The sequence below is a fragment of the Brachyistius frenatus genome, unplaced genomic scaffold (assembly GCF_029030835.1).
Source record: "Brachyistius frenatus isolate BFR_SWC_R1_liver_20210118 unplaced genomic scaffold, ASM2903083v1 Contig_340, whole genome shotgun sequence".
NCBI classification, from domain to species: domain Eukaryota; kingdom Metazoa; phylum Chordata; class Actinopteri; family Embiotocidae; genus Brachyistius; species Brachyistius frenatus.
Window position 1 is genome coordinate 134028 of NW_027210939.1, and position 10973 is coordinate 145000.

The following is a 10973-nucleotide window of genomic DNA, read 5'->3' on the forward strand; positions in this document are numbered from 1 at the left end:
AATGTTTGCAAATAAGAATTCCTGCTGCACAATGCAGCCACTGGAGTATTCGCCCTCGCAGTGGGTGGTACACATGTCCCCCTGTCGCATACCCAACGGCTGCAATGGCTATTATGAGCCAAACAATGGAAATCAAACATTGTGCTTTACTGGAAGCCACTTTAGATGCTATGTGTGATTAGCCCTACATATACATAGTCTCATTTGGTGTTGGAGAGAACAGGCACAAAACACGGAACAGCTTTTGTGTTGCGGTCGACGGAAAAGTCGTTGCCTCTGCAGCCTTTACAATGGACCCCAAGCTGTAGTTTTATTAGTGAAACAAACGCTGCTATTGTTTTTTTTCTTCCCCAAGGAGCGCTCAAAGCTCATCTAACACTCACAAGAATTGTATAGTTATGTGAAGAAAACAACAACACATCATGAAGTGATATAATCCAAAGTATGATGTGGGTCAAGATGGCAAAGATTGAAGGGATATTGTTCTGTAATTGGTTAACACATGATTTTCTGGGTGCACTGGAATGCAGTTTACTGGATCCTAAAACATCATAGTGTGAAGGGAAAACATGAAGACTTGGATGTATCCCAGGGGTACTTGTGCTGTATGTCCCTGTCACTCTGGGAAAAATTATTTAAAACCACTGAGCTATGGCAATATTTAGCCTGCAGAGACTGCACAGACACTGCTGAAAATGGACTCTGACTGTGGAAGACAGATAGCCTACTAGCAGATCATTGCAATAAACAAATGGCAAAGGCCAACTCAACTTATATTTTTCATATATTTCTGAACATATCCATAAAATGGATTATATTATTATAAAACACACACGTGCCCCTAAAAGCCTTGAAAACCTGACAGTGTGCAATAAGACACATAGATATTAGAACAACATGGTATTTACTCAGGCAGGCGATGCTTAAATACCAGGATGATGGGAAAGTCAAAGTCAAAACAGCCCCAGAGAAAACACTTCACTTCTGTTTGTCTATCAGCAGCTGAGCTTTCCTTGGCACCCTCCTCCTCCAGTGTTGAGGAGGGAGACATGCAAATTTATCTTCTTGGAAAACACACACACACACACACACACACACACACACACACACACACACACACACACACACACACACACACACACACACACACACACACACACACACACACACACTGTGCCAGACTGTGCATTTTCAGAGGCAGGCACAACTTCTCAAAGTCACAGCAACAAAGGCAAAGAGACGAGAGAGAGTCCAGTTTGAGCTTTAACTTGAAGACAGAATACATGCATTAATTTACTCATTGCTCGTGGGACTGATGTTTTACAACTGGTGACAGTGGCTGCAGAAAATAAGGACGATTCTGCCAACTTTACTGGACAACATTTTGTCTTTATTACTGAACCATGGAAAATACAATGAAGACATTACACAGGTAATTCTTGGGAAATTCAGCACTGACATATTTCCCATACAGTGGGCTAGGTTAGATATTATATGGAAGTTATTTTTGCAATTATAGCAACAAAAGTATGTTTTGTTTTTTGTTTTTCCGGATATTTAGATTTAGATTTAGATTTAGATTTAGATTTAGATTTAGATTTAGATTTAGATTTAGATTTATTAATCCCACAGTGGAGAAATTCGGTCGTCACAGCAGCAAAGTAAACCAAAAGGTGCACACAATATGAAAAAATTTTACCAATGCGTATAAGATATAAAAAATAAGATAGATAAAAAATAATCATTTTTGAATAAATACACACACACAGACTATATACACAAAAAGACAAATAAAATAAAATAAAAATAAATAAATACAGTTTGGGATAAATAGAAAAAAGTGTCCGGTGCTATGAAATGAGAGAGATGAACTGTGCAATGATATTATAGGGTGGCATTGAAAAGTCTGACTAATAATTGTGGAAATTCCATAGAAAAAAGAATACAACACCATGAATGTTGTCCCTGTTGTAAGTTGGGGTTTAGGTTGAATATTGATGGGTTTGTTAATAAATGTTTCATTCTTATAGATAGATAGATAGATAGATAGATAGATAGATAGATAGATAGATAGATAGATAGATAGATAGATAGATAGATAGATAGATAGATAGATAGATAGATAGATAGATACGTTATTGATCCCACCATGGGAAAGATAGAGGTAGTAAAAGTATAAAATATTTAAAAAAAAATTAAATGCACAGTATATACAAATAAAATAGAATGGTATTAAATTGATACATAAAAACAAATGACAAGTATGTTTTAAAAGGGGGCTTTGTTGTATTTATATTACATGTAATGTGTTTTTACTTTCGATCTGATGCCTTGAATTACTCCAACAACAAAAAAAAGTGCGTTATTGTGGATTTTATTTTGACAATAAACCGGATGTCCAACAGCTAATTTCGGCGTGATGACGTCCTCTCTGACGTCATGACGTCCTCTCTGACGTCGCTCAGCTCACTCGACCTCCGTTGTTGTCGTCCGGCTCGGTCGTAATTAACGAACCGCGCTAGTTCGCGTCGTCATCGACAGTAAACGTGAACGAACCCACCTCGTCGATGGCAGCCGTCGTTTTCTCCTGGAGGAACCCCACCACTCTTTAAAAATTCCGCCTAAAAAGAAGAAGCGGTCCGTCCCCTCTGCGGGGTTTTCACTGGACGTAAGTAGCGTCGGCTCACCGCCGTTAGCACGATGTTAGCCCGGGTGACCGAGCGGAGGTTTGCTCGCACACCACGCTAAGCTACAGCTGTTTATGTTTACGACAGGTAAACACAACATAAGTGTTCCGAGAGTTATTGTTGACAAAAATAGCCAATATCTTTTAAAACAATGTTCACATTGTATATTGCTACGTCGCTAACGCTAGTACCGTATGCTAGCATTCCCAACGCGTGCAGAGCGGCCCGTTACAAGAACAAGGAAGAGACCTGGAGGGGACAACAACAACAACAACAACAACCTAGTGATGCTCTCAAGGGCGACCGTGTGTAAATACTGTTTGCTGGTGTAAAACCAAACCTAATAAACGAGATCATCCCTAAATACCAACCTGATTGCATCAGAAGAAAAATCCAAACATCAAAAATCGCATTTACATAAATCGTGTTATTCCATATAAAGTTGTACCATAAGCACAATGGTGCGTTCAGGCAGCTGGGGAAGTGGGAAAGTTCCGATTCGGGACCCTCCGACTTCCCCAGCTGAGAGTTTACGTGACAACAACAACAACAACAACAAAGGCAACAAGGAAATCTGCAGAAAAGTGACAAACAAGCTCGTCATCACTGCTGTAGAAACCACAGGGACGAAGTGGAGCTCAGGATAAAATAATGATCGCAAAACAAATGAAATCGTTCTCATGCCCTCATTCTTTCTGTTTGATTGTGGAAACGCTGGTGGCTCTAAATATAAGGAGCATGTGTTCTCGGGCTGTTTCTCTCTGACTGATGTCATTGTGCCCCTGCAGGTGTACAACAAGGACCCAGAGGATCTAGGGGCAGCTCTACACCGAGAGCCGTTTGACTTCAACGCCGAGCCACCTTGGGATCCTAGCTGATAGTGGACGAGTTCATCCCGGGACTCATCCATGTGAGTAGATCAGCTGTGAACTGGAGACTTCGCGGACCTTCGATTGTACGACTGTGTCTGTTTCTATGGAAAGTCTCGTTGTTTATGAATGTACTGTGACAAATAGTGTCACCAAAACCCTCGGCAGAAGGAATAGACGAGCGAGCGGCGCGCCCCGGATACATCACCAAAACTCTGCAGTTATTTTAGATCTCGTGTTTCACATCTATTTTTAGCACTTGTATTAAAATAGCCAAACTGAGTCCTGCTCTGCTTCTATCGACACTACTTTTTATTTTTGCTGAGATTTAGTTGCAGTAAAATTGTTCGGTTGTCGATATTCATTTGAAATGTAACTTTTCTGTGAGCGTGCTGCTGCAGTGCTCTGTAGGACATTAACTGCACAAGTATACCCAATTAACGTCATCACTTCTTTCACTCGGGGGAAAGAATGAGTGACACAGTTAAACATTTTCTTTGTGACGTAAAGTCTTGGTTGATTTTTAAAGAGATGAAATCAGTATACTTTTTATAATAAGTTGGTTTCCTTTAAAAGGAGACCAAACCGAGGGAACACTGCGGATTCACAGTTTTCTTTCTGGCCGTTCATTTTTTTTGTGTCAGCCTTCTCACATTGTTCGTGTCCTCGTTTAACCTCCCAAAACCACAGTCATTTCACATCTGCTCCAGTCCACACTTCTGTGTCTCGCTCACGTATTGTGCAACATCATTGAAAGTGAAGTTGTGACACAGACGCCGCCAGTATTGTACCTTGGTTAATGCCATCAAAAAGAACCTTTCCGGGTCACCAGCTCAGGCAGTAGTGGCGATTGTTGGGAGTAATTGATGGTAAAATAAACGAACCCTGTGCCCCAGACTCTGTGTTTTCACAGGGGCTTTTTCGAAGAATAGGCCTCTTCCACAAAGCTACCCTGTAACGTGGAACCTGTTCTCTGCTCTGATTGGACGCTCGCTGAAAATCGATTGCCGATTTCACCAGCGAGGTTTCGGTTCCAGCGACAGAAAAAACTAGAAAATGGCCGGACAACGTTACTGAATATGCATGATCCAAACACCATGGAGCTGTTCTGCTGCTTGAAGTCTGTGTTTTATGTTGACTTTTCTCTTTTCCTTGTCCAGTGTGTTGCATAAATCTAGGACCCCAGGGGCTCGAGAGGGAGCGAGCAAGACCACTTCGGACTAACCACATTCTTTATGCCTGTCGGATTAGAAGAAAACGGTTGAGAGGATGAAAGGAATCGCTGATGAACCGCAGTACTCGGTTGGCCTGCTGGAGGGAGGCGCAGCCCTCTGTGACGTGATTGACAGTCACATTTATGAGCAAACACTGGTACGAGCTTTCATTTGAACAACGTGTTCTTACTCTTTTGTTTCTCTGCATTGTTTAGTACATGTGGTGATGTAACATACAGACACACTTTAATGAAAGCTTACAATGTGGATTCATGTGCAAATGCTATTAGTCTTGACTTTGGTTTTAAGTGTGTGTTTTGTGACTCATCCGCATGTTTGTTTCCTTCTTCCTCAGTCGGAGAAGAATGCGTTCTTCGTAGCCGACTTGGGGGTCATAATAAGGCAGCATGTTCGCTGGCGAACACACATGGCCCAAATTCGACCCTACTATGCTGTCAGATGCAACAACAGCCCCGCTGTGATTGAAGTTCTCGCTGCCCTCGGCACTGGATTCATATGCACCAACAAGGTACTCTTTCACAACGTGTTAGAGCCCGGATGTCACTCAAGGTTTCCCCACAGAAAGTAAACGAAAATAGAAATTGCTGTGTGCACAATTTAGTTCTGCAAACTGAGCAGAAAAACATAAAGGACTTTACTGCCCTTGTTTTAAAGGGTGCTTCATTTTATCCAACACTATGCTCCTCTTTCTTTACCACTGCAAGCAGTAGTACATTTATTTTGTTTGACATTGTTAAGTTTTGGTCCACAAGCTGTAGTGCAGTTATAGAGGCTCCACCAAGTGGTCAGCACACCGTACCTGCCAGCACGCCTGTTTTTTTCCAGGTTTCTCCCGTATTTTAATGTAAGTAAATGTTAGATGTCTCCTGTTAATTTGTTTCTCCTTCTAATCTGTGCACTACACGCCATTTTAACCTAAATGTTACTGCAACCTGGCAACTCGCAACCCGCTTCACACAGCCTCTCTCTCTGCAGGCGACCAGTGGTTTGTTACCCAGAGGCTGTGCTTTGCCTGAGGTATATTTGACATGGAAATATGTAGCTGAACTCACAGCATAGCCGTTGTCTTTTAAAATATTATTACTTTGGTTTTGTCAGATGACGTCTCTGTTATAGAATCAGATTTTTGAGCAGTGCAGAGCAGCAGCCTGGAAGTGGCTGCAGGTTCACTTTCATACCCATCTCATTGTCCGACAACAGAAACAGGACAGCTTTACTTTACAGTTGACATTCAACCCCCCCCCCCAAAAAAAAAGAATGGAGTTGGACTGATCCGTTTGCATTAATGTGTCTGATCACCTGTTCTCATATATTATATCAATGCATTACTGTTGTGTGTTTGTGTTCCAGGCTGAACTGGAGCTGGTGCAGAGCCACGGTATTCCCTCTGAAGACATCATCTACAGCGGCGTTTGCAAACAGGTCTCCCAGATTAAATACGCTGCTAAGAACGGCATCGACCTCCTGGTGTGTGACAACGAAGCGGAGCTGCGTAAGATCTCTCGCTGCCACCCCAACGCCAAGTAAGTGCTCAAAGTATGAGTCCAAGTGTCAGCGATCATGTGACTTGAAAGTGAGTAATGGGCATTGTTATCAGTCATTACTCACTAATCACTGGTCGCAGCTTCTCGGTTGTTTCACAGCAACCAAATATATCAGATCAAGCTGTAAGAAGTAGTCTTGTGGTTCCGTGTGCTGGTTGTATAACAAAACTGGATGATTTTTATTCTCAACAGAACAGTAACAGAGTTTCTTTATTGGCTGCGTGTGATCTCAGGCTGCTGCTGCAGGTGTCGGCAGAAGCATCGAACGCTAACGATGAGACCAGCATGACGCTTGGCTGCTCCCTCAAGGACTGCAGGCATCTGCTGGAGAGTGCGAAGGAGCTGAGTGTGCAGGTGGTGGGGGTCAGGTGAGGCCTGCAGAGATTCACTGCTTCATGTTGTGTACTTCAACCATAGCGAGAAGAGCTGCTCTCTCTCCAACGTCCTGCAGCAGAATAAAGCTTGAAGTCATTGTTCGGGGCTGCGTTTCCCCCACAGGTCTCACATCTCCAGCTCCTGTGAGGATGACCAGGTGTATGTTCATGCCATCTCTGATGCCCGTTGTGTCTTTGATATGGGAGTAAGTAATACTAACTACTGTTGTGTTGTTGCTCTTCAGTATCTATAATTATTGTTTAGCATTTCATTGTATCACAGACAGCTCCAGAAAGACTCTGTGCTTTCTTCATAATTTGTGCCTTTTTTTTTTTTTTTACATATTTACAAGTTGGCTTTTTTGCTGTAGGAGGAAATTGGCTTTAACATGAAAATCTTGGACATCGGAGGTGGATTCAGTGGCTCTGAGATGCAGCTGGAAGTGGTCAGTACCTTTCTATCTGCTATCCACATGATACTAGCTGAGGACATGTTGGCCAGTACATTATAACAAGTAGAAGTACTCGTATGACATTTCACCTGCCCGCTGTAGTCAGTTCTGTTTCTGCCGGTGAGAGGTCTTCTTCACTTTTAAGAGGAATGCTATTAAATTAAGCAAAAGATCCAAACGTGGCGTTGAAAGGCGTCTGTCATTGGTTTTGCAGATTAATAGTGCCATCATGTCGATGGTGGACCTGTACTTCCCTCCTTCCACTGGAGTTTCCATCATCGCTGAACCAGGCAGCTTCTTCGTGTCTTCCGCTTTCACCCTGGCTGTCAACATCATCTCCAAGGAGGTGGTGGCACGCGATCGCAAGGACCAGGAACACGGTCAGTGGCACGACATGCACTCACATTTACACACAAGAAAACGGTAAAGAATATGACTGTCTGAAAATGTACATTCTGGAAGTAACCCAACTTAAAGGCTGATTTTACACGGAGCATTTTAATGCCATCAACAGTTTTATACAGCGTGCTGCAGGTTCAGAAAGAGGCCGTACAGCTGTGGCTACATGACACATTCATTACAGTGTTTGTGTTTTTGAGTTCTCCACGAATTTTGAAAAGTCTGAACACGTAATTAAAGAGCAACGTAAAGGAAATAAACTGGGGAATCTTTAGTTCGAGATAACTTTGCCATATTTAAAGTTTTCTCAACAGTTATTCCAAAGTACTCAAATATGTGAATGACAAACTGTGAACCAAACCATAATGTAGAACTGGTCTGCCACCTCTGGACAGATGAACTGTCCGCCAACGAGGAGCCAGAGTTCCAGTACTTCATGAACGAAGGAGTTTACAGTTCATTTGCCAGCAAACTGTGTGAAACGCTGATTTCTGCTCCGTCTGTTCACAAGGTGAGGACCTAAACCTTCTTCTTATAGATCCATGGTTTTTCTATTAAATACACACACTTGTTAGTCCTAACAAACATCTGGTTAAATGTATTTTGATGCCTTGTCAGCAGAACTCCTCCCTGGAAGCTGCGGTGTTCAGCAGCAGCCTGTGGGGTCCCTCTGGAGACGACCTGGACCAGGTGGTGGGGCACTGTCTATTACCTGAGCTCAGCGTTGGAGACTGGCTCATGTTCTCACATGCTGGGTCCTACAGTCTGGGTCAGCCACTATGCAATTCCACCGACTCACCACCCCCTCCTGTCTACTACGTCATCTCCTCTGGAGACTGGTAGGGATCTCAACCAGCGCATCGTTTAAACAAAAGGGGAAAAAAGTATTTTCTGTGCAAATAAATTGCATTTTGTTGTCGTTGTTGTTGACTCGTGTTTGTTTTCCTGCTCCAGGTTTGAGATGCAGGACACTGGTGTCACCCACGAGGCGACACTCAAGAACTTCTCAGTGGTCCCTTACTTTCTCAACCCCTGCCAAACGGAGGCTGCACTCTCTGTCCCGGCTTAGCAATCATCTAACCTCACTGGTCTCTGCTGCTAGCTTCCTCTGGTCCACATTCCTCTGGGAAGAACTCAACCCACCGTGCAGATAGAGCTTAAAAATCGCTGCGGCCAAACTGAATTCATCTCTCAAACCCCCAAATGTATGTGATTACACCTGGAAAACCCAAGTAGATGTTAATTAGTATGCAACAAAATGGATGAGTCCAGAAAAGCCCGATGCATTCTCCTCTTTGCTTTGGGCATCCCACGGAACCAGTTTGCACTCCTCCAGTAGAATTATAATGATTTTAAATGATTATATTTGACAGATGTATTATCTATATCTACATTGCTGTTGCCAGTCCTGTAAAGTCAGATGTGAAGCAGTGCATTTAAACAGAAACACAGTTCTGAGATCTTGTTGAAGAAGTGTATTTATGATTTTAATTGGTTGTATAGTTTATTTTGTGTGACAAGAGTTGGACTCCCCGATCACTTTTAAAATCTGTTCTCCTTCTCAGTGTTTTGAAACGGGAGCTTGTAGCACATTACTGCACATGCGAAGGTGCATTTACTCATCTGATGCGGTGAATAAAGTATGTGCGGTGTCACCATGACAACCATTCCTGGACCATGATGAGGGCCGTCTGCCACTGGTGTGCTGTGAAAGCGAAAAGGTCCCGTGTTCACCAGTCAAACAGTGTTTGCGTGTTTTTCCCGAGCTGAGAAGCTCGATCCCGGCAGGTCACCGCCGCACCACGAGACAGCGGAGCAGGTTTATTAGACAGAACGTGCTGCAGAGGGAACATGGGAAGTGTTGATGGATGAGGACTCAGCTGACACGGAGTGGGATCTTTTCTTAAAAAGAGGCAAAGCATTTATAATGCTAGAACCTTTACCTTTTTTCTACTTCTACTGATATTTATATTGTATTTGTTTGAAGATATTTTTTCAACATTTCTGACCGTGTTGGAAGAATATTACAGTATTTCCGGACTACGCGAGTGTACTTGCATAGTGTGTACCATATCTGTGAAGTTGTCTCCCAATCTGTGTCTAAGGCATGATAAATGATCTGTTATTAACGTGTAGCTGTGCTTGTCTAAATGAACAGTAATAAACACCTCATTGACTGGACTGTGAATCAGCGTGTTGTGTTTTATTGTCACACAGACTGACAGCTGGACACGGTGAAGTCCAGCTGCTGTCGTACAGACAGACGGGACCGGTGCCCCTCGCAGATAAACCCACAACTTAATCCAATTGCCATTTTACTGTGGTCACAGACTAAAGGGGATTTAGTTTGAGTCGTCAAATCTCTCAGGGTCACGAGCATGTAGGGACCATAACACTACATGAGCTTTTCTACTTCTAATTGGCAGACAAACATCTTAATTTACCAAGTAGAGAAAATATGTGTTCGAGTCTAATAATGAATTTTAAGGTTCCCTGCAAAAAAGAAATTGTGCAAAATTGTTTTAATAAAAACAGATTCTCATTTGGTAAAAACAAAAGAAAAGATTCAACATTCTTTGGTCAAATTTCACTGAAAAGGGAACAAACATTCAGAATAATTTGTAAGAAATATGAAACGTCCACAATAATTATCCACAATCAACATTTTCAGTGAAACTACTGGGCAGGACAGGATCTCGAATGTAAACAGCTTCGTTCCTCATGAAGGAACCGCGAGGCAGCGACGACTTCACGCCAACGTAAAGTCGGTGTTCGAGCAGCTGGACTGCTGAGAATCAGACACGCGGAGCCGCATCTGAGTTCAGGGTTCAGAGTTGTTCGAGGAGAGACTGTGTTGTGGCAGCAGACCGGGGGGCCGCCAGCGTCCAGCAGGACGTCCTCCTCGCCGCCAGGTGTCGGCGGGCGTGCTTGGCCAGGTGGTCGCTGCGCATGAAGCGGCTGAGGCACACGGGGCAGGCGAACTTCTTCTCTCCCGTGTGGCTTCGCCGGTGGCGGGAAAGCTCGTCGGAGCGAGCGAATTGCCTCTCGCAGCCCTCCCACTTGCATTTGAAGGGCTTCTCACCTGTTGGGGAAGACAGTCGAGGGCTTCCTCTGTCAAACATCGAGAAAAGAATTCAAATTCATCCTTCCTTTAAGTGTTCAATCCTCCATCTCTTACCTGTATGCGTCCTCATGTGAGCCTTGAGGTGGGAGTTCTTGAAGTAGGTCTTGTTGCAGTCCTCATGGGGACAAACATGACTGCGCACACGGGACACTTCCTGCTGCAGCGGGGTGTATCTGTGCTCGTACGAGGCCCGACCCGGCGCCGGGGCGATGGCTGCTAGTTTGGTGCCACCAGGGGTCACCAGTGCCGGCTGAACGTAGAGAGCGGGAACAGGTGTTTGAGGGACCAG

At 43.7% G+C, this 10973-nt stretch overlaps 2 protein-coding genes across 4 annotated transcripts in view; one reads left to right on the forward strand and one right to left on the reverse strand.

Annotated features, from left to right (window-relative positions):
* Nucleotides 1-1239: 1239 nt before the first annotated feature.
* LOC138635926 (antizyme inhibitor 1-like) lies at nt 1240-9741 on the forward strand. Of its 3 annotated transcripts, none has more exons than XM_069723653.1 (12): nt 1240-1432; nt 3476-3597; nt 4717-4927; nt 5126-5299; nt 6142-6314; nt 6569-6703; nt 6834-6915; nt 7081-7155; nt 7376-7541; nt 7956-8071; nt 8179-8399; nt 8515-9741. In XM_069723653.1, exons 3-12 carry the CDS (start codon nt 4826-4828, stop codon nt 8627-8629), a joined length of 1359 nt encoding a protein of 452 aa, XP_069579754.1. In that variant the 5' UTR covers nt 1240-1432; nt 3476-3597; nt 4717-4825; the 3' UTR covers nt 8630-9741. The 3 variants fall into 3 exon arrangements, with proteins under 3 accessions (XP_069579754.1, XP_069579753.1, XP_069579756.1); XM_069723652.1 differs by lacking the exon at nt 1240-1432 and adding an exon at nt 2462-2668; XM_069723655.1 differs by lacking the exon at nt 1240-1432 and adding an exon at nt 2462-2668 and having other exon boundaries at nt 8182-8399.
* A 326-nt stretch (nt 9742-10067) lies between these two features.
* Nucleotides 10068-10973, reverse strand: part of LOC138635922 (Krueppel-like factor 10) — a 1780-nt gene continuing 874 nt past the window's right edge. Inside the window, exons 2-3 of the mRNA XM_069723649.1 lie at nt 10739-10973; nt 10068-10642 (exon numbers count right to left, since the gene is read on the reverse strand). The exon at nt 10739-10973 is cut by the window's right edge and continues 539 nt beyond it. Of these exons, the coding sequence (XP_069579750.1) occupies nt 10389-10642; nt 10739-10973 (489 nt within the window). The 3' untranslated portion in view covers nt 10068-10388. The remainder of the gene's footprint in view (nt 10643-10738) is intronic.